General features: G+C 41.2%; 1 protein-coding gene across 2 annotated transcripts in view; it reads left to right on the forward strand.

The window, feature by feature from the left end:
- Nucleotides 1-160: 160 nt before the first annotated feature.
- The window catches only part of zgc:101569 (uncharacterized protein LOC449822 homolog), a 30,749-nt gene continuing 6,902 nt past the window's right edge, over nucleotides 161-24,007 (forward strand). Inside the window, exons 1-7 of one of the 2 annotated variants that reach the window (XM_038725758.1) lie at nucleotides 161-519; nucleotides 1,836-2,006; nucleotides 6,052-6,149; nucleotides 6,874-7,018; nucleotides 17,488-17,637; nucleotides 18,929-19,044; nucleotides 19,589-19,737. In XM_038725758.1, coding sequence (XP_038581686.1) covers nucleotides 372-519; nucleotides 1,836-2,006; nucleotides 6,052-6,149; nucleotides 6,874-7,018; nucleotides 17,488-17,637; nucleotides 18,929-19,044; nucleotides 19,589-19,696 — 936 coding nt within the window. In that variant the 5' untranslated portion in view covers nucleotides 161-371 and the 3' untranslated portion in view covers nucleotides 19,697-19,737. Of the gene's footprint in view, nucleotides 520-1,835; nucleotides 2,007-6,051; nucleotides 6,150-6,873; nucleotides 7,019-17,487; nucleotides 17,638-18,928; nucleotides 19,045-19,588; nucleotides 22,839-24,007 lie in introns of those variants that run through there. The other variant, XM_038725748.1, reaches the window with a different exon arrangement.

Below are 24,007 nucleotides of genomic sequence, written 5' to 3' on the forward strand. Positions count from 1 at the left end.
TGAAAATCTTTTCTGGGGTTTGCTTTCGTCATTTGCATGACCACGGAGCCACGTTGCATTGCAGAGGAAACAGTAGATCTCCAGAGTGGCTGAAAGTCGCCCTCTGCTGCACGGTGGTTGTTTTTACCACTGCAATGCAGCAGTAAATGTCCCAGAACCTTGTTCTTTATTTGTTGCAGTGGGAAGTATGAAAGTGTTGCTCAGCCTTATGAAGGTTGACGTTAGCTAGCGGGGTACATTTTGTAATGCAAGTTTATGCTTTCAGACACTGGAATATTTAAATTTGGAAGCGCTAACTTACTTTGTCTATTGTTTTATGAGTTAAGGTAACTTAGAGCTAACGTTAGGTTGTTCATGAGTGAGTGTTAACAATGGCGCTTAAACTTTTTTGGACACTGAGACCAATTTTAGGGGCTAACTGTCGAAGTAACGTTAAACCATATGGACAGTCGATAAAGGCGAGTTTGTGGCCAGTAAAATGCTACAGCACTGCAACGGGAGGTGAAGACACTGGACCAGGTATGTGTGGCAGCAGTCAGTCAGTAACTTAATAAAGACTGTAGGGGGCAGCAGAGGCCGCAACAATGGCAGCACAGACTGTAACGTTACACACCTGAGAGCTATAGGTGTTGTAAGCAAGATAGCACAAGTCACATGATCACTTAGAGTCGACACAGAACGCAAGAAAGAGACAAAGCTCACCAAAGTAGCCAATACACATTTACACAACTTCAAATTAAACCCGCATTTTGTTAAGTTTTACTCATTGTGTGGCATCAGACATTTTTCACTCAAGTCACAAGAGAACAAGCACAGATGTAATTATTCATCTTAAAAGAGGGCTCAGTTCCATTAAGTAATACAGGAAGGCTCGCCATTGAGCCAGAATGCACAGTCCCAAGGCCCTGAAAGTGGTAAACCTGAGTGGTATGCAGCCAATATCAGTGGTTAAAGTCCTACTTGTATTTGTCCTGTTAAGACTGCCTCCAAAGAGGCCAATGCTTCTTAGGCTGCTCCTATCATTTTGGTTATGGATAATTGATTCATTTTGTCTAATAAATATAGGTAAAGCAGAACATAAACTTAATAAATCAACATAGTCAGTCATAGACAGAACCCCTTCTCAGAAGCAGCTGTACTTCTAAAATGTGATCCTAATGTTTAGTTTTCGTTGCCCTGCTGGCTCACTTCATTCTGCTCCGACTCAGAGCTTAACTCCGAAAATGTAACTGTGAAATAAAATGGAAAACAACACTACAAAGTTAAAAGGTGGTTCCAGTCCTGTGCACACGCTGCACTCTGTGATAATTAGTTTGAGGTGCAGCAGAGCAGAGAGGACGGCCTAAGACAAATTGCCTTTTTCTTCCTCCATCCTGCCAGGCCTCACTTCACTGGGTTTTGTTTACCAGTCCTTTCTCCTCAGAATAGCTGGTGTGAGCGAGGTTAATGCATCCAGTAGCTTTGTTTTCCTTTGCCGTTCTCTCTGGGATGCAGTTGCCTCTGGCTGCGGGTGACAGCTGGATTCTCTGGGATGACCCCAACAATGTCAGGTCAACTGCCTGCTGCAACCTCAAGCCACAATCACTGGCGCGCACACTTCAATAAACACACACTGAGACAGAGCGAGAGCTAAGGCCCTCACCTCAGCCCAGGCCATCTTCTTTCATTGTTTCGCTGTTTCTATGACCAAGTCTGTCCACATAAAAGGATTTACATTCCTTCTCCATCCCTCTTACTGTGGAGTTTAAACTTAATGCCTCTGGGTTGGCCTCTTTCTAAGTGTTTCGGTCCATATTGGTTTCTGTCTGTGCATCTTTATCATTCTCTGTCATTAGCTGCGGGACAGACTGTGGTCACAGAGCGCAGGGGGTCCGTGGTTACCGTGGCGATAAACCGCCCTGAGGTGCGTAATGCGGTGAACCAGGAGACGGCGAGGCGTCTGCTCAAAGAGCTGGAGGCCTTCGACAGTGACAAAGACCTGAACGTGGCTGTCCTGCACGGGAAAGGTAAGAGCACTGTAGGAGACAGACATGGAGTGTGAGCCTTGTTTAATTGATATTGAGGGATTTTGTCTCTGGTTACAGGCCATCCTGTCGTCCTCAGCATCAGTCATTTCCCTCTAGGTGTTTCCTCCAGTTATCTGCAGCTCTTTTTTTAACATTTCAGCTACACAACTGGGGATGGAATATTTTGGAATATCATAAGACTCTGAGAGCATTACACCTTAAAGAAATAGTTAAGGATGCCAGTGGGAAGGACGCTTATTTGCTTTCTTGCGGAGAGTTAGATGAGAAGAGTGATGCCAGTTAGCCCAGCTCTGTGCTCAAGTAACAAAATCTGTCTACCAGCACCTTTAATCCTCACTAAGTAACGTGTTATATCTTGTTTGTCTAATCTGTACACGCCGCAGTGTAAAACAACACATTGTGGTTTTATGGGGGATATATGTGCCCGACTATTTCTTGGTCGGGCGGTAACTTCCTGGAGTCTCCACAGGTTGCTTGGCAACATTGCACTGTAGGAAAAACTCAAATTTAATCGGCTGATATCTGACATTTTGAGATAATCGGTATCGGCCAGTGCCTGTGCTCACGAGGCTGATATATAAAACAAGTCTGCAGGCAGCCTTGTCAGTGTGGCTGCTGTGGAACAGTGTTAGTGCTCCCCCTTGTGAGTTTTGGGAAGGTGGTGTAAAAGTTAGTTTGGAGCTCTAAATTTCCTCAGTTACCATTGTGGCTTGTGTTAAATTTATATTGTTATACTGTAGAGATTAATGCTGCTGAATGACGTCACTTCTGACAAACCCTACCACACTCTGATATCTACAGCATAACCCAATCGATTTTTCTTTTTCATTAATTAACATAATTTCCATCTAAAACAACATATTACTTATTATAAGATAACGATGTATATTAGATTGTACTCTGCACGGAGTAATGGAATGATACATGACTTTGTTTTGATGTTACCATTATAAATCAACATCAGCCACTGAAAACCCATACCTGTCGACCACTAATTTGGAGGCATTGTCTTGGCAAATTAGAGAATTTAAGGCACTTTTACAAAAGGGTGATTTTTATATAAGCATGCCAGAATGTTTTTTTTCTTAACTTCAAGGTTAAGGAAAGCAGACTCTTTTTTTATTATTAATCTGAGCTGAAAAATATTTGCAAACCAGAAAGGGAGAACATTGCAGGTCGTAGAATCGGTCTGATGTGGTTATGCAAAGTCATGGGGTAGTCACTGAAATTTTGTTTGTTTGTTTTACTCCACCTTCTCTTCCTCAGCCCTTCATTTCTTACTCTCCTCAGCCCTCGACCTTCCCTCTCTCCATCACCTTCCTCCTCAGCATCTTTTTTCCAGCCTTTGCTCCTTGGAGTCCTGAGATCTAGCCGAACTGCCGAGGTGACCAGACTTGTGCACAAACAGAAAAAAAACAGACACACCTGCGATGTGGCCTGCACTATGTCAGCTGCCCAAAGCCAGAATCATGCCACAGCTCCTAATACCTCTAAAAACAATCATCACACATACTGACTGAACTCCGTCCCTCAGTGGAAATAATGTCTTCAACCTGGATCAACCTGTCTGCTGTAACGTGCACTGTGGCCTCCAGAGACACAAGTATATACTTTGTTTGGTACTTTAGAGGTTGGAGCCTCTCCAGATGACGGCTGCTGAGTGCCTTTAGTCTCAGCTGTGAACAGAAAACAGTGTGTTAAAGAGTAATTAGCTGGTGTTAAATGGGTTAGTAATGAGCGGCACAGTAGGTCGTTCCAGCAAAAGTGGCTCTTCTGTGATTCCCACAATGTCTCTAATGTGCTTTTAATCGTCCCACCACACATCCCTGTCAGCAGGTCGACTGTATTGCTGCTCCACTGAACAAGAAGACTGACCTTCAGTGGTGATTAGCAGTCTGTCTGTGTTATGAGATGTCAAGCAGGGAGGTCGTAGTTTGGGATGTAGTGTTTCTGAAAACATAAGGAATCCATTTTGTTCAAATTAGCGCCAACGTGGTCACTCTCTCAGCTCTCGTTTTTCAGTGTCGACATGTTTTTTTTTTCTTTAGCTTGTGAAATTAAGAGTAATTGCTTTCTCCAGGTTTTGAGTATGCTGCCGCATATTTGGAGTGTTTGGGATTCAGATTTCTGTGGCTGTTCTGTGGCCAGGTGCAAACTACATGTCAGCCCAGCTGTGTCACTAAAGGCATGTGTTCAGCTGAACTGAGATGAAGCCATTTTTAATGTCTGTAAAGCCTCACTACAGTCCTCAAATTTGTGTTTTTCACTTGGTCATCAAGTGATAAATTGTAAACGGTTCATTAGCTCATTACAAAAATACTAAACAAAAAGACCCCCAAACATATTTTCTCACTAACCTCGAGAGGCATCTGTGTAGTTTTGGTTTTATTTGTCCAAGATTTGAGAAATCCATTCAAATGGAATTTGGTTTTTGGTTCTCATAGCAGTGAAACATTACATAAAAAATGTCCCAGTTTATCACAAAGAACTTAAATGGGGTTGGATGTCAGGTGTGTTCTACATTAAATCCGGCTTTTTAGCACAGGCCATGGGTCTTTTCCACAGCAGACATTTTGACTTGTCATAAGAAAAGCACAGGTGTTCCTAATCACGTTAACTCTCTGTTCTGTGTCCCAATAAGCCATGACAGTGTGACCGTGAGCCAGCATGTAGGCTACCAAGACCCTGAAACTCAAGCAGCTAATTGGAATTCAGCCATAATTAACTGAATTATTTACACCCGTGCTTTTCCTACCATGACAAAATGTCTTTGGTGAAAAAGACCTGTTATCATGTTGAACCAGGAAAAGGCCCCATGCTGCTTAACCAACATTTAAATGCACGCCTGTCTTAAACAGTGGTTCCCAACGTTTTTGGCTTCATCAGTGGTTCTGTGCGTCTTATCAATTTTGACCAGGTCAAACAAAGCCCCTGTTTGCTTTCTTTATATGAAATGTTTTAGAGGCTTTTAAAATGTTCCAGTAATTCACAAGAAAAAACACAAAAATTAGAGGAACAACTGAAACACATGTAATTTTGTTTGTCATGTTTTTTTCTGCTTTATCATCCTGCCACATCTCAGATTTATAGTGTGACTATATGACTGTCGACATTATCAACTTTGTACAGAAGAAATGGTCCTCGTGAAATCTGTTTGCAGTGTGTTCAGTGTGTTCACATGGGGAAAATGTTGTTTTCTTTTCATAATTTTGTTGTAATGACCCCTTTTTAAAGCTAAAAAAAACTGAACCCACAAGGCTTCAGCTAAGTCTCCTAATCATTGCTCTTCTCTCCTTGCAACATCTCTGATATAACTGCACTGCTTATTTAGAAAGACCTCATTTCTAAGCGTTTATCACTCAAATTAAAAAGAGTCTGTTTGGCCTGTCTCTTTTCACTAAAAAAAACCTTCTCTAAGAGTCTAAAAGTGCTTTAAGATCCTCCATGACTGGACCAGCTCTTGTACTCTTTGTTTTTTTTTCCTACAAGGACAAAGGGTTTTAGTGCGCTTCATCACGTCGCTGCTCCCATAAACAGCATGACGCACTGTTTTTCTATAATTGCCCTGCGCTGACCCACAGCTGTAATCAAAGCTCCCACTTGATGGGTGTTGCTGGCACATGTGTTCGTTATAATCATTTTCATTACTGTTACATTAAGGACAGAGGAGGATTTTATGAGTCCCTGCCTGAGCCTGTGACATAGTGTTTGTAGGCCTCTTGGGTAATGTTGTAATTACCACATGAATCCAACGGAAGGGGCTGTGGTTGGAGTATGTTAGTCTTCCATTAATGAGGATATTGTGTATGTCCATATGTGCACACATGATCTGTGACTATGTATTGGATCCGGGCTCTGTAGGAGAAGAGAAGCATTTGTGTGCCAGCCAACCCAGAGCAAGCTGCTATCCAAATTGCAGCCCTCGGTCTTCAGCTCAACTTGTTGTTTTTTTTCATCCTCATCATTTTCCCTTCCTCTCTGACTTTCCAGCTGCCATACTTAGTAATTTTGTGGTCTCCTCCAGGAGGGAATTTCTGTGCTGGTTATGATCTGAAAGAGCTGGCCAATCGCAAAGCCCGACTCAAATTGGAGAAAGATGTCACCAAGGGTCCCGGTCCGATGGTGAGCGCTGTGCATGTGCTAGTGAGGGTTCTATATCTATATTTCCTTATGATCTTAATGGAGGGCTAAAAGTTTCTACAAACATATAAAACCAGAAGATGTGGTCAGCCATGATTGTGAATATTTTAAGGGTTTAGGAAGGCAGATAGTGGGGAAAATTTGGGTTTAGGAATTATGTTGAATCAGAGAAATGCCTTAATAAATACAGTTGTGTATGTTTGTGTGTAGGTCTGTGTGTGTGTGTGTGTGTGTGTGTGTGTGTCAAGCATTAACAGAAAGTCCTCACTCCTTGACAAAGAGTAAGGATCATTACATAAATGATGTACTGTGAGCTAAAAAAGCTGCAGCCTATATACAATCTGTTTGGATTGCATGTTAAGTCTTTGGGATTGAGTGGACCTCCTGTGCAGAAAATTATAGCGCTGTATCTCTTGCAGAATACACAGTACTTCATTTGTTCAGCGACAGCCAGAACTTGGATCATTTGTTACTCTTTTGTTTGACAGTTTGAGACAGAATTCAGAAAATAAAATCTGGAGAGTTTTTAGTGCATAAACCATGGAAATAAGAGAGGCAAAAATCATGAAATGGAAAGTGAAAATATATATTCATATAGACAGGCTTCAAATATACCATACGGTGGGATGTATTCTACAGGAAACTGTGTCGCTGCCTTGTTAACTGTGTGCGTGTTTTGACGGTCTAATCCGGTTGTTTCCTCCAGGGTCCCTCCCGTTTGGAACTGTCAAAGCCGCTGATAGCAGCTGTCAGCGGCTACGCTGTGGCTGGAGGGCTGGAGCTGGCTCTGCTGGCGGATCTGAGAGTGGTGGAAGAGAGTGCCGTCATGGGGGTGTTCTGCCGCAGGTTCGGTACGTCTGACACCTCATGCTCCTGCTGTCTTTACTACTGTACAATGCTATACTGTTCTTCTACTAGTAGTGGTTAGTGGCGGTAGGACAGTACTACTACTTCTTTGTTTAAAAATGCTACTTGTACTATCATTACTGGAAGTTTGCCTTACCTTTTATTATTTAAGGTAGTTTCACTGAGGGCATCAATGAATTCTCTCCTCTTTTAGAAACTGCTCACACTGACACAGTTACACACATCCACACCTGGAAGCTGCCCAATACAACCACAGTCTGATCCGCTGGCCACTGAGCAGCTACACTGGATCCGTTGGGGTTTTAGGGCCTAGGGCAACTCAGGTGGTAATGAAGGAGGTGCCAACACTCGCTTGTTCACTTCCTCCACCCCGGGATTATCCTACTGGTCCAGAGATTGAACCAGCGTCCCTCAGGTCACAAGCTTGCTTCAGTGAGGCAAGCAAATTTTCTCCTCTACTGCTAGAGGCTCTTCTTCCACTACTAGTGCTACTATTTTTAGTACAGTTACTGTCTCAGCTTGTGTTTCAGCAGATATTACACAGTACTACTAGGACAAAAAAAAAATAGTTACAACAACGACTGCTGATTCTTAATGTACGTCTTTTTTACCCCTGCAACTGTCGCTAGTAGTAGTAGCAGTGATAGCTCTTTGCACCTGCGTAGCTTTCTACAACTGCTTGAAACACTTCACTAGTAGCTGGATTACTTAGTAGTTGTATATTATAGTAGTATAGCTTCTGTCAGTATTCATGCTGTGGCTACTAACTCAAGCTACTTTTTAGGGTTGTTTAAATTTTATCGATTCTACTTACAAATCTCTGTTCTGGTTCCAACCCCTACACCCAAAGTCTTGTCGGCGCTCTGTGACATTCATTCACCTTCTACTTGCTCATCTTCCCCTTCATGGCTAAAGTGAAAGGAGTTTCTGTGCTAGCGGGGCATGTATCTTAGAAAAATATATATTGGAATTATTTTTACACATCGGAATTATTTTTACAAATCGTTTCCCTTCAATATAAAAGGTGAGTGTCAGCTCGTGTGTTTTGAACCTGTCTTGAGATGTTAGCATTAGCTAGCGTTAGCTGTATTTGGGGCATCATTGTAGCTGGGAGAGCGCGACACATTGAACACGGTGCGCACCTTCAGATTTAAGCCGTGTAGAAGTAAATGCTTCGTCATGGTGGAGCTGCTTCCTCCCTTGCACCAAATCTCCTTACTGCAGGTCTTGCATTTTGCTGTGTCATTCTTTTTTTTTAAGTAAATCTAAGCCACACCTTTGAGCGTTCGCTGCCATAGTCCAGTAATGTAGACAGAAGTACTATCTTCTCATAGGCTTTGTTGACGTACTGCGTAACAAATGATGTGACGTTAGGTCCACGTAGCAGGTCCTAGCAGATAACTGCAACTTTTATGGACTGTAAAATGCTCACTGCATTTCAATCGGGAGCGCAACTGAAAAATGCAGAATCCAAATTGTCTTGTCTTGTCTTGAATCCATGGTTCTTGGAAATTTGGTACTGGATCCAATGGTTTCTCGATACCCAACCCTAGTACTTTGACTACTTCTTTTTAATGTTTTTCTGCTAGTAATACTAGTGCATCTAATGGGTGTACTGTTTCTCTTTTCCCGCTACTGTTAATAATACTAATACAATCCTATCAATGCTGGCAGTAATAATAGGAATGGTTCTGCTAGTGTTGTAGAAGAGCCAGAGGCCTTAATTTCAGCAGACTCTCTTCCTCTTTATCCTCTGTTTTGCTGCTCTTTCTCTCTGTCCATGAAAGTATCTGTGTGTTTATCTTTGCATCCAAGCATACATCATCTGTCTCCTAATGCCAGGAAGCCGACACTGTTTCTATTTTTCAACTTTGTTACTCTGTCCTCTGTTATCACCCCAGCCTCGTCTTGTTTGTGTGCGAGGATGGAGTCATAGTGCGATAACACCAGTGACCGTGACCTTTTGGCATCACAGCCAGAGTCTGCTGGGCAGTCTTGATAAGTAGGAGAGGAAGCAACCGACTGCCAGGTTTCCACTGCAGGGCCAAACAGGGCTTACATATTATTTATGTCACACAATTTCCTCATAAACAACATTTTCCTTTCTCGGCGTCTCGTAGCTTACTGGCACGGTTTGCCCGCTGACTCGGCTATAGTTTTAAAAGAACAAGTAGTACTTTGGATCTTCTGCTGTAAACACTTTAAGCTAATCCTGATCCCAGCAAGTCATAGTTGGCTTCACTATGTAAAAGTGGCTCGTGTTGGACTGTTGCAGCATCCCTCATATCGCTGTCATTGCTTTAGCCATGCTGCTAGAGGGTTTAAAATACGACCATGGCGTTTATAAATACAACTGTTGTACTATAATTTACAGGCAGTACTAGATTTAGAGTGTAAACATGCAGGGCTTATCTTCGCAGGCCTGTAATTTAACAGGAGAGCATCCTGGCAGTGCCGTTGTCTTTCTGTCCGTCCTTCCAGACTATGTGGTGGCAAGTCTTCTGTGCCAGGCCACGCCATTTTACCATCATTATTGTAGAGAATTATTTCAAAATTCATTTAATGTTGAAGCTTTTTTTGTAGATGTAAACTCATGTAGATGTCAACCCATCATCACGTGACAAAGAACTTAATGCTTTATTATCACTATTAAAAAATTGTCCAGGGCTATTATGGTATCTTTATTTTGATAGCTAGATTCTGATCGCTGAACATAATGATTTAATAATGTAAAACCACCACAATGTAATACTCCATGTTAATGGGGAAAGGGGGAACAAACCTTCACTAAAACTACATCAAAGTATTTTTCAATTAGTCCATCACCAGGGCTGGCTATTGAACTTCACTTGAACCATTTTTCTAACTTACCAAAAGATGTTGTTTTGAGTATCACAAATTGTCAGGTACTGAAAACTGGCATCAGATGTTTTTTCACATTCACATTTAATTATTTTTCGATCAGACAGTCATTTGAAATCTGAAGTTTTCCTAATTGCATATGTCTTCTGCAGTTTATACACATCTGAGTTAGAGAAATGACCACGCTTGCCACTGTGTGTTACCTGCTGTTGTTGTGTGTTACATTCAAGTTCAAGCAACATCTTGTCTGTCAGCCAGAAACTAAGAGGATTGAAAGTGCAGGTACAGAAAAGGGGAGACACAGGAGAAGACGTAAAATGCCTGGGTTATAATTTTAACGATGGGTTATCAGTGCAACTCTGGACACAAACTGACAAACTTCTTCCACTAGATTCAAAAATCTCAGTCTGAGCTCTGAGTGTCCCATTAGGGATGAAATTAATCTAGTGTCTGCACTCATACTTCTTCCATCAGGTCAAAACTATGTTTGGGAGGCAGAAATGAGCATTACTGCGGTTTTGACACATTAAGTTGCACATTTCCTCCCAGTAATTAATTTCCAGCCTCTTGATTGCCTCATATCTTCAAGGCTTGTTTGTCAACACATTTGATTCGTTTCCCCCGGCTTAGTTGAAACCACTGCGGTTTTTCATTCAGATGTGCGTTTAGCAGAGTGATTATTACTCTGACTGCTGGTTTTCAGCATTTTCATACCCAAGCTCAGCTTCACAGCCAGCATCTTTACATTTTCAAGCCTGTAGTTAATGTAGTTTAAATCTTGGTGTGGGTGAAAGAACATTTGCAAGATTTTATGGGGCTGCATTCCAGAATGAGACATTTCTCACAAGACCTTAAGTTTTGAAAAACAGACTTTACACTGGAAACAGACACAGCAGCGTGTTTAAATCTTGCTTTATTTTCCCAACATTAAACAATTGAAAACCGAACTTCCCTACCCATTTACATCAAAAGTAGCGCTGGTCTGTGGGACGCACAGTTTATTTAAAGATCCTGTGTTTCTTACCGATTATTTCCTTTTAATGGTTGAATTCTGTAACCGTTTTGGGGTTGGGCACAGATGGCAGCAGCCGGAGGGAATCCCTGGTGGCTTTGGAGTCGAAGAACCCTCAGAGGCTTGCTGCACCGCTCTGATGTGGGCCAATGGCAACCATAAGGATCTGACAGCTTTCTGGCACATGATTGGCTGCCGAACCTGTGGCTTCCTGTCTGGGGCCCCTCTGCCCCGCCAAGGAGGAAATGAGAAGGAGGAGATGGTTGCGTCACAGGAGTCTGGTATTAGTGTCTGCTGCTCGTTGAATTTTGAGAGACCTGAATGAAAAACCAACGTGCTTACCTAATTCCCTGATGTTATTTTGGTTCCTTAACCCAGAGGAACATCACAAAGCAAAGAGGGAAAAAAAAATTGGCACCGGAAAAGGAAACTTAAAATAGTTCAGTAATACTTCATTCAAGGATTTTTCTTTAAATGGTGAGGCTAAATCAGGAAAGCATGGAGGTTGCTCAGGATTATTAGGATAGTACTCTGATTTTTTCCTGTTTTGAAATAGAGACCGCTAAATGGAGACCCCCCTCAAACACACACAATCCAGTCATGCTGGTGTCTCCTCCCTCTTTCTTCTTCCCATTTTTAAAGTCCTGTCTTATACCTGGACAAAAGACAGATGAAGAGCGCCAAAGAAGAAGAAGCCACACGTTGAATCAAAGTCAAACCTCAGTCCAAAGCTGACATAACATCGGCCAACTCAAACACCCGCTCAGTGAGTTTGAAACTGAGTAACATAGCTCGGTGATTACATCATCTCGCCTAAAAACCAGCACTGCTTTTGAAACTTTTCCATAAAGAGTGAATGGACAGACCAGTTCTGTGCAGGCACTTAAGTGGATAAATTGAAGGCAAAATATGGGCATCATTTTGGATTTGCATTACCATTAGCTTCATATTAATCTAAAACAAATCATGACAACTCGTGTCCAAAAATTTTAATCATTTTAAACTTTATACCTCAAATTTAGTGACTTTGGGGCACATCGGCTTCCTGATATGATATGATCATTTTTAAATGTGATGTTGTTCTTTCTCATGAGGTGCTACATGTGCATTTTCATGGTTTAAGGCCCTTTTTGTAACCTTGGCAGGCTCTCATAATGATGCTCTGTAAACTAAAGAATACACAAGCCCAATGGGAGCTATTTTCCTTGATTCCCAATGAGTATTTCAAAGTGAGCCTCCGATTGAAGGCCTGCTCTTTTTCCTCTGTCCATTTAGTTTGGTGTTGTCCGGAAATCGTTAATCCACATCAAACCTAATCGCATTACCCTCATGGGAGGCCATTGTAGTGTGTTTTACTTTGATGTGGTGAGAATACCAGCAGCACCATCAGCTAACCAGGACACCTGAGTGTGTCATGTTTCACACTCTGTTCTCAGGTTATTAGCAGCTATAGATGGTGGAAGCGATGTCCCGCGGAGTGTGGTCTCCTCCTGTAGGACTTGGTACCAATACAAGGTACAAAAATGATCACTTCTGTTGTGGTTGCCCTAGTGCACATGGAGTTCAGAGGTTAGCTACAGAGCAGCTGTCTTTCAGCTGGTGGAGATTCGGACGTTTCAGCAGTGTGAAAACTACCTGACAAGTGGGTTTGAACCCAGCTCTGTTTTTCTTTCTTAAATAACTACTGCCTGGTTTGATTTTTACATACTGAATAGATGCTTGCAAATTTAAAGGAAATGTGGTTACTTATAATAATATAGCAAAAATATGTACAGATGCAAACACATGTGATCTGCGACATTTGCTGTTTACGGGAAAACTGTACCTAGTGACCTCTTTATAAATTCATAAATTTGTATGCTTTTGTTACCATTTTAGCACAGTTAAGGGAACAACTGCTAAAATATAAAAAATCCATAGTTTAGGTTTTGAAAAAGTCAGTTTGCAATGTAGTTAACTGTAACAGCCCATCCGAAAGCACCTGCATCATTAGTCGACATTCTGAAACATCAGTACAAGTTACAGCAGTTAAGAATTTGGTATCTACATTTTGTACTACATTTGTAAAGAATTTCTTTAGAAATTGTTCAAATATTATTCCAAATAAATTGTGCTGAAAATATTTACTGAAATCCAGTTAAATGGTCTTTTCAGCAAATGCTGATTGAGGATCTGAAAACCCAGAAGCCTAAATTTCTAAATGTAACAGTCTGTGATGACTCAGATACGATTCGGGAAGAGCTGCGCTGTTCTGTTATCACAGGCCAACACATTATATCCAACACTGGAGAAATTAGATAAAATACAAGGTTTTTTTCTTTCCTCCAGACGTCTCCTAAACGTCATTCAGATAAGTTGTGATGGCCCTATGATGCAGGGAGACAACCACCTCTTATATGTAGTTATTAAACAACAGGCTTTGCTGACTCATGTCTAACCTTGTTAAAGGGATTTTTCACCACTGGAAAGATGGTCTTCTCATAAAACTGGGCTGTCTATGCAGTAGAAAGAGGCGAATATTTTTTTTAAGCAGAAAAAACAGAGAAAAAGGGCTGTGGTGTTGCCTTTTGCTAGAGGTAGGTAGAAAACCTACTACAACCACAATGCATAGTACCTGTTGCTTTCCAAAGCTGCTCCTACTCCTAAACTTCCCCAGCTCCTACAAACAGCCAGTCAGAGCTACTAACGTTAGGCTAAACTCTGATAGCACCACCAGGTGAAAAACTGGGGCAGTGTATACGCTAACGTATTGAAAATGGGGACTGTATGTTTTCATACTGTAACACTGCCGTGCTAGTAACAAAACGCTGACTTTGGTTGTTTTTGCCAGTTTCTTTTCAGGAACTATGTCTAAAGCACTCCAGTGTTCATATGTGGCCCAAATTGGCTTAATGCACTATAATTCATCTGCACTGTATTCTGTCTCATATAAAGCCTAGTTCACACTACGCGATTTTAAGCCCAATTTGCCAGCGAGCTCGGTGACCATCGGGCTGTGATCCCCGACACATTTCTGACACATCGCCGACGTCTGCCAGATATCTAGCATGCCAAATATCTGGAAGAGTCGGCCGACTTGACATCCACATCCAGCCAATGAGAGCAGGCAGCTACTTTTCACCGCAAAACACTTGTTACTCACCTCCAGCTCTCTCTGTAGCTCAGACAATCCCTGCTACCTGCGTGTGCTAATCCATTCTTTCCCCATATTCTTTGTCTTTATAGTTGGTATCTTTATAATATAAACAACAGCTGTTTCATGTGTAGATTCTCATCATTTCCCATTTCACATTTCACGTGTGAGTTCTTGGCAAAAAGTGGTTTGGAAACCGGCGTCGAGTGACAGAGTCATCATCAGCTTGTGTAGTGTGTGACCCCCTGTCACCAATCAGTCACGTAGTGTGAACGCTACAACGACTTCAGACTCTGTAACTGATTTGCTGATTCCAGCATTACAGTATTAAAATTGGTTTCTTCCATATCTACATTGCCTTCTACCAATGGTACCACACCAAAGGCATGTGTCTTGACAATGGGCTTATCTGCTTTGAACAAGTGCTCTTTTCCAAACGATCAGCTCATATTTAAAGACCAGTGATTACAAATCCACACTTTTGTTTTGCAGACACTGACTCATTATCTTGTGTCAGGATCACTGTCAAGCATTTTCCTCTATGAAACTTGGAAAAAGGGATCAGAGGCCACCGCTCTCCGCCCCAGCCATCAACCAACCGTCTTTCAAGCCAAACATTCCTTTTGAGTTAAAACTACTTCAAGGAGGTGCTCCCAACCTCTCCGCTCCCATTCATGTGGGACAAAGCGCAGGTCTGTGTAAATTCCCACAAACAGGATACATCAGAGACGGGACTATCAGACAGAGAGAGGAGAGTGAGGGTTGGAGGTGCTGGAGACGAGTGCAGTGGATAAGAAGGGAGATTCTTCCGGTTGCTGATAGCGATGGTGCCAACAGCAGCACCAAAGACAGACCGGAGGTCAACCTGGCTCTTTATCTGTCCTTCTTAGAGTCAGGCACTGTCTTCCTCTACCTCTTCTTACCGCTGCATGCCTCTCACTGTTTTCTAGCTAGCATCCTGGCTCTCTGTCATTTCTTTCTCTTCTTCTTTCTGTCTTTTGCTGTAATCAAAACCGATGGTTCTGGACACGAAATAGAGAAGCTCTTTGCACAAATCGATCTTATGTCACTGAGGACTAGAGCTTTTTCCTAACCATGTACCACAGAGGGTACTTCTGCAGCTACCAGAGGGTATATGGAAATACTGTAGAGTAGCTCAATAACTTTTAAATTTAAGAATAAAAAAAATCTAATATTGAGTCAGCTACAACGCCTGAACATTAGCTATTTTGAGAGCTATTGTGTGTTCACACTGACAGTTGTGGCAAAATGCAGTGCACAGATGGTGTACTGATAACAGTCAGAAAGTTGAGTGTGGAACGCAGGATACTTCTCACCTTCAAAAAAAACCTACGCAAGTAAGTACATAGTGTACACAGTATACTACATAAAATTAATTTAGACACAGCATAGGCGTTGTGATAGAGAGTCTTAGCAAGCAAGCAGGGTAGTTTAAATTGCTACAAACAATGGGAAAAATGCTTGAAATAATAAGCTGAAAGTAAAACATAGTTGAAATAGTTAAAAGTACTGGATAAATGGTAGTAATACAAATTACTGGTTAATGGTAGTAATAGCTAAAAGTACTGGATAAATGGTAAAAATATTTTGCTAAAAGTACTGGATAAATGGTAGTCATGGCTAAAAGTACAGGATAAATGGTAGCAATAGCTAAAAGTACAGGATAAATGGTAGAAATCCTTGAAAGTACTGGATAAATGTTAGAAATAGCTCAAAGTAATGGATAAATTATTACAGGGTCCAGCCTCCAAATTTGACCAGACTGACATAAACATTGACAGTTGATTTGTATTTTTTTTATTAATACATCCACTTTTATATTATGGATCGTGTTAACTGTGAGTTTAAAATCAATTTAAATGAACACATCTGGAACACGATGGTTGGTGCTGATCGGTCAGTTCATCTGATAGGGCTGTGCGTGTATATCAGACATTAAAAGTTGGGAACCAGTGGACTATAGAATGGTATGTGTGCCGGCTGTACAGAAATACTTGTACAGGAATGCCCTTACATGTAAGTGTGTGTAGTTAAATGTGGTACATAACAAAGCTCCACAAAGCGAAACCTTGGCTGAAACACTCTCAGTTGTTGTCTGAGAGTCAATATAGAAAAGACCTTGAACCTCACACACACCTAGAAACACACCTGCGCTTCAAGGATCTGTGCTATTCATATAATTAAAGCAAAAGGAATTCAGGCATCATTTATGTTGCATTTCATCGGCTCAGGGTGCTCAGACGTAAAGTCTGTAATTTACATTTCAGTAGAATATATTCCTGTAATTGGGGCTGACTGAAAAATTGAGTGAAATCTAGTATTTGCAGACAGTGTAACACCCTCCCTCCCCCCACCTAATCACAGTCTTCTGCCTGTCAGAGCGCCATATGTGCTGACTGTCTGAACCCAAACCAGGCCCCTGGATTGGTCACACTGGTATTCCATGTATTCCAATTTAATTTATTTGAACGACATGAAGGAGAGAGTAGCTTGCTGAGTATGAATCGAATACCAGTATTTCCACAGCTCCCTACAGAATGAGAGAAGGGGGAGAAAAAAATCAGAAAGCTAGCATGATGATTTGGGGTTATGAAAACATGTCCGACACATGTGCTCTCAATAAGGGGCAGTCAAATAGAATCAGCGACTTGGAGGAATTAGGGAGTCGGGATTGTGGCGTGGAACTTGGGAGCGCTCAACGGTAGAAAGTATGCCAGTTGCAGCTGGTGCTCTTTAGAAATTAGGACAGATTCCAGATGCTTACTGTACCTTGCAGTGTTCCCTCTCTCCTCTTGTCTCTCTCTCTCTCTCTCCCTCCCTTCCCTCTTATCCCTGTTTCTCTCCGGTAGACTCAGTAATAATGCAAATGCGTCCAGTGAGACTGAGAGTATGGAGGAGTTTGAGTGTTCACATACTGACAAAAAGAAAACAGTTAAGGAGTAAAATTGTTTCAAAACTGTTTTCCCCTGACAGCTGTAACCCAGATTAATGCCAGCGGTATATTATGTATTTTTTAAGTGTTTCTTTGGCTGTTTTCACACCGCAAGGTAATATTAGAAGACCCTCCCCTTATTCTGGAAAAAAAAATTCACTGGCACAGGAATTTCCAGATGTGTTAGAGTAACAGTGCAGCAGGAAGGTGGAGATATTTTCAATCAGTCTGTAATCTGTAAGACATGGCTGTAAGTAACAATTATTTCAATTATCAATTAATCTGTCAATTTCCCTCTGATCTATTTATCTGTTAGACTAGACTTTAAAAAAAGTCTAGTCTTCTAGTCCTTTCTCGATAGACTAATTGATTAATAGATAAACCAATCATTTGAGGCCCTTTTAGGATAAAAAAGTATAAATGCATGTTGTATCACAGTCGTATAAGTTGGCACAGAGACATATTTTATACTGAACATCTGACTTTCTTTCAGGAGTTCCCCTGATTGACGGAGGTACAGTGCGGCTCCCGCGTCTCATTGGTCTGTCACGAGCCCTGGACCTGATACTGACCGGCCGGCCAATCAGCGCACAGGAGGCTCTTGCCTATGGACTGGCTAACAGAATTGTTCCTGATGGCCAAGGTATTGGAGTTTGTATAGATTCTGTGTTTATCAGTTTGTCATTGATAGGGTTGAGTATCACACTTCAATACATCACAAATACCGACCAAAATGTGTCCATCGAGCATTAAAAAATGCCTGGTATTAAAAATTGGCATTGCTTCGTCAGATTCTTAGGCTTGTTTACTTTTATGTTTGAATTGGAAAAGAAAGGGCTATTTTTATGTTTTCATATAAATCGACCAGTGTGAAAACACAAGTTAAATCATTTAAAAATGATGCAGTCATCGGGCTAAAACACTGCCCTTGTAGATCCTGCTGGAATAAAATATAATTTTGCTACTCACAAACCAAAACATGTTGACAAGTTGGAGTTGAAGGAAACTGAAAATTCATGATGTTAATGTTGTGTTTACAGTATACTGTAGTTAGTATTGTAGGACATTTGATGGCAAATGGTATAGATGTGAAGACCAGATATGTGGGAGGCTGGAAGTCGTCTGTTAGGGGGAGTGAAAATCGTTATTCACTGTGAAGATACCACAGAGAAACAGGCCTGTGGCCCATTTTCATTCAGGAAACATAGTTTTTAAGAAACTGTCTTGTAGTTAAGATCAGACAAAATCATATATAATCTAAATTTGTTCCAGTGAATCTGTTTTCTTTATTTGGCTCCAACATCACGCTGATGCCATAACTCAATATTAGCACTGTCCTCTCCTCACTCATTCAATAGCAGTCTGAGGATTTAGCTATGCACGCATTTCAACATGGTATTTCCTGTATTATATTAATGCATGAACACTCCCGTATCCTTAAATCCCAAAAAAGCCTTTCCATGTGTGAATCTCTGATTCCCTCCCCCCTCTCCTTAGAAGAAGACTAGCTTAATTCTTTTAGGAAGTTCCTCTTCCCACAGTCAAACCTCGGCCTAATTGGCCTCTCTGAGGGATGATCACTTAGCGCGGGTTTAACATCAGAGGGAAGTGAAGAAGTAGCAGCTCACCGACAAATATACACACACAGGGCATCAAAGCGTGGCATCACGAGGCGTAGTTTTTTCCATAGGACTGATCTGGATGTGGTCCCGTGCTTTCATGTGGGCGAGGAGGCAGAGTGGCATGGGTAAATCTCACAGAGACATAGCAGCAGGGGAATGCAGTGTGAAAGGGCTGGTGATTTTGGTTTTTGTAATAAGAGAAAGGGTTATTAACACATGCATTTCCTATGTTATAAATGGCCACATTTTGTAGTGTATGCATAATGTTCACTTGTATCACTGTGTTGGACTGACTTCACGTTGCATCCACAGCTTTACAGGCAGCGCTGGAGTTAGCAGAGCAAATCAGCTCCTTCCCTCAGCAGTGTCTGCGGGCCGATCGCTCCTCTGCCATGCACAGCTGCTACGACGCTCTCTCCTTCACACAGGTACACCTGATGCAGGAGCTTTACACTGTCATAACTCACCTGTAATACCAACATGTCACATTCATATGACGTGCATACAACAGAATCCAAAATCCACAATGCAGTGTTTTAGTCCATAAAGCGTTTTCTGCATGAAAGATCATTTGTGGTTTGTGGTATATTGTCACATACTGTGTTGGTAACCCAAACTGTTTTTTTTGTTGTTGTTGTTGTTTTTTCAATTTCTGTTTATTTAAGTTGGTAACAATTGCTAAAAAGGTCTTGTACACCATAAAGTTTTATAGACAGCTGTGTCAGTTAAAACGGCTGTGAAAGAACCAAAACTTTGCACACAATGTCGTTCACTTGTAAATGAAATGAAGTGAATGCATTTAGCAACATTGTGCAGGATTCTTTTGGGTCTTTCAGTTTTTTCTCTGAAGTTTAATCTGTTCATGATATTTGCCCTCTCAAGTTTCCACCATGTTGAGTTCATGAACTAAAACCTTTCTGATATGCAAAACAAAGTCATTTTAATTGGTTTAATCTGTCTTTCTGTGTCCAGGCCATGCAGTATGAGATCGACCATGGAATTCCTGTCATCCAATCAGAAGCTGTCAACGGGGCTACCAGGTTCACTGCCGGAGCAGGAAGAGGAGGAGAATTCTCCTAGCAATTTAGTTTGCAGAGGCCTTTGTGAAGTGTGATCTTCAGGTGATCTAACACATCTTGCTGTATCCATGTTTGAGGTTCACTGCTTTAAGACCACAGACTGAAAACAACATGCAGTAGAACTCTGCCCCTTCAACCATACTGAACAAACCTGATCAATTTGTGTTTTAAATAATGTTTGATGCATCCAATTTTCGATTATGAGAATGCCAGCTCATTACCTAACCAATGATATTAGCTAGCTAGCCAAGCATCACTTCCTAAAATTCAGAAATTAGTTATTAGTGACAGGCTTTTTAAAGTAATGCAACTGCAAAGCCTTCATTCTGCAATCAGGTTGTGCTAAAATGGTTCATTCTTTCACCCTGTTGTATTTTTACATTTAAATATTATTATTTCGATTGGGTAAAGGTTGTAATTGTGAGCAACCATCAGAGTTTTTGGTGAAATACCATCTAAAATACCAGAAAGACAAAGGTGAAGTTAGTCTAAGGTTTAATTTAAGGCCAGGATTTGCAATTGTTGTACAGTATCATTTTCCTCCCAACTGTCAGTCCACTAGCTTTAATGGTTGGGAGGGAAGGAAGCTTCATATTCAGTATAGACGAGGACATTAAAGGGGCAGCTCTGGATTTTTGAAGTGGGACTGTATGAGGTACTTATCCATAGTCAGTGTATTACCTGCAGTAGATGGCGGTTTGCGTGCCTCCAGTTTGGAGAAGCAGAGAGTTGTACCCACACAGAAGCTCAGCAATGTACTGCCGTTGTCAGGGTCAACAGCAAAGCATGTTATAGCCACCTAAAAGATAGCCGTTCAACTGTACGCTATATTTAGAATATTTTCAGCTCTTTACTGTGCTGTCAGACAGCCATTTCATTTAGGACTACTTTTTATACTATGCCATTGGAGATTTTTGGGTCAGACTTTCAGGGGTTTTTGGAAGAGACAACAAATACAATACATTTTTAAATGAGCAACGGTGAAGTGCTGTCCCCTGTGGAGACCAGGGTATACCTTCTGTCTGTCTTATTATCTGTGTTTTTTATAATCTTCAGGAAAGTGATCACTGCAAATGCAGAGTTGTCTCAATGTTGCACTTCGAGTGTTGATGTCTAGATTCAATGCACCTAGTCACAGCTGTCTAAGCCCAACATCATTCAAAGGAACATGGTCTAAGTCTAAATGGTGACCAGGACATGTCTTTGTTTGAACAGCCCTGAAAAACACAAGCACGTTTTATCTTTTAAATCTTTTGAAAATTGAAGCACTTTCTAAACCAAACAGCTGATCTTAAGCAGTGTAAAACAATGAGCAGCCAAGTTACATTTTTCAGTAGTTCTACGGTTAAGAAGATTTAGTTTTAAAGGAAATGTCTGTCTGACGGCAAGGTAAAGCACTGAAAATATTAATCACATAGCACACTTAGTACACTTGAACTATTTTCGGTGGGCCTTATTTAATGTTTTACAGCTGACCCTATCCACATCAGTACATTGCTTAGCTTCTGTACCAGTACAACTCTGCTTCACCAAAACTGATGACGCGCTGAACACCTTCAACTGCAGCTGATACACGGAGAATGGATTTACCTAATACAGTCCCACTTTAAAAACATTTTAAAAACCCAAACTATCCCTTTAATTTTCCTGATGCAAAAGACAGACACACATCTATCTATGTCTTCACCAAAACCAGGTTTAACCCAAGTTGATTAAACACTGTAATTGCTCATTTGAGTATCAGCCTATTACTCAGATTTTTTTATTCATAAGTATTCATGTTGTTTAAAGATATGGTCTTGCACCTATAATAGACTTTATTTTCTCCAAAGCAAATCATTGAGGAGAATCACTGAGTTATCTTTACGTGCTGGGTGATGCAGGGCTATAAGGAGGCGCTGTGACCACAAAAGTAATCCAACACAAAAGACTAAAAAGGCATCAAAAGCACAAAACCTGCAGCAGCTCGCCATTGTTCCTTTGACTTAGAGTGAAAAACAGTTGATTACTGGGATAAGACATGTGTCGCGTACGTGTGTGTGTGTGTGAGACCTAGTAACCATAGAAATATACTATAATTATTGCAGAAGATTCAGCATTTCTAGTTAGATATGTGCCAGGTGTAAGCATTCCTATGGTTTTGGAGCACACTTCCCCTTCATTTTGCGTGCTGGGGAGGCGTGTGTGTGTTAGCACATAACACACATAAGATTCTCTCTGTGTGAACTCTTTCGTGACCTTTTTAATGCTCTTTAATAAAAATGTCTCGCAGGAAGACTGAAGATTGAACTAAAACCAAGATGTGTGTGTATGTGTGTGTGTGTGTGACTAAAAGAGATAGATGCAGACAGACAAAGACCTCATTAGGTCTAGGAGGTGTCCTGTCTAGACAGTGTGATGACAGGACACAGAACCTCTGTTTAATGTTTCCTCCTCCTCCCTCTGCTTCCAGTTCACCCAGCATACACACACACACATACACATCACCTGTTCTGCCTCCAGGGATACACACACACGGTTGCTTAATGTCAAGCAAAATGTTAAGGACATATAGAAGTATTTAAGTGCTTTTGTCAATCATTGTCAGCCTACAGTGTGCAGCTTGTTTATCTCGGGATTGTCACAGTAGCACTGGAAAGCACCAAGGAAGAAGAGGGTTTTTATTTGTTTCTCAAACTCGCATTAACCACTAAATCTGTGTTACAAAACAGGAATAAGCTGTCCTTTAGGGAATTTTGAGTCCAAGAAAAACAAACAATAAAATCTCTGATAAATGACCTTCTTGAGAGCACCGGTTCTCCGTTAGCCCTGCATGGTGTCTTCAGCCCTGGTTTTGTTATTTTAGAGTTTGATCAGTTGGTGTCTGCTCACACACATGATTTTTATTATATTTTTTTTATCTTAAACACGTTTTAAGTCATGTTATTTTTTTACTGTATTGACAGGATTTCTGCTTGGTAGACAGGAGAAACATTTTAAAATCTCATCTGGTATGGTGTGCCCCTCATAATGGTTGTCAGTAATATTAAATAAAAGTCTACAAAAGTTTTAATGAAGGGGCAGTAGCGTGCAAAAACGCCAGCATAGTCTTTTTTGACATGTTGTAAAAAGACTTATGTAAATTAAAAATCTGACAGTTTTACGTAGCTGTATGAGAGTGTGTGTGTGTGTTTGTGTGTGTGTTGGTGGTGGTATGTGCAGCTTTGATGCAGGTTCTCACTCTTCACATGCAGATAAGATAGGCTCTGGCAGCAGCAGTAGCAGAGAGACAGAGATATAGACACCTTTGGGCCTTATCACCAGGGCCATCACAGTCTGAGAGGACCATGAAGACATAACACAGGTTAGGGTGAAAGGAATGATGGGAGGAAGAGAAGGAAATAGGGATTTGTGAAGAATTCTTTATCTGTTCACATGAATGTTTTTGAGACCTATTCAGCTTGCATAGCTATTATTTTCTTTCTAGCTATTTATATGATTATAGACCTGCAGTATAGCATGGCATTTTGCAACAGGCATTTTAGTATTTGGTGCGACTTGTTCACTTTTAACAAGGGCGGTGGCTTGACGGTGCAGCCCCATCATGCATCTGGTTTTCATTTGAAATGTTTAAAAGTTATACAATTACTAGGAATACTTAAGACCGTTTATTTCCATCGTGTTTAAAGGAGATCAGACCACTTCTCTCCTCTGTAGGCTCTGTGCCTCATTGCTTGCTGTTTCCCACTCCATCGTCAGGGGTCGTGCCTCAACTGGGCAACATTTACTCTGCCTGCACGGAGTAGACACACACCTTGATTCTGGAAGTGTAAAGATGTAGGCCATGCTTCATTTTAGCAGATTTGACAGTTTCATGAAAGTGCCGACATGTTCAGATTCGACGAGCAAATTATTGAAGATGTAAAGCGCAACTATCCAAACAACTACACTTTAGGAACATACGCTACTCTGCAAAAGCCTGCTGCACTAAACTAAAATGCAGCTGGCCGACCTGACGTTATACCCCCAATACTAATAACATACAAAAGTTAAACAAAATGATCAATAACTAAGCTCATGGTGAAGTCATATTACAGAGACTGTACACTAATTTAACAGGAACATCATGAGCAAATGCAAGGTCGATGTTTTCATTAGAATAGACGGGCTGTTATTATGCAGCGAACAAAATATGGAAATATGATGTTAGACTTGTCCTTGTAGCTGAAGAGCTCCACCTCTGGCTGAGTGCGCACGGAGTGGGCGGTTTCATAACACACACACACACACAGACGCACCCACGTTCGTACACGCGCGCGCAGGCATATTATGG

Source organism: Micropterus salmoides, unplaced genomic scaffold (genome assembly GCF_014851395.1).
Source record: "Micropterus salmoides isolate LMB-PRFRI ecotype aquatic unplaced genomic scaffold, ASM1485139v1 Ms_hic_scaffold_1, whole genome shotgun sequence".
In the NCBI taxonomy this organism is placed as follows: Eukaryota; Metazoa; Chordata; class Actinopteri; order Centrarchiformes; family Centrarchidae; genus Micropterus; species Micropterus salmoides.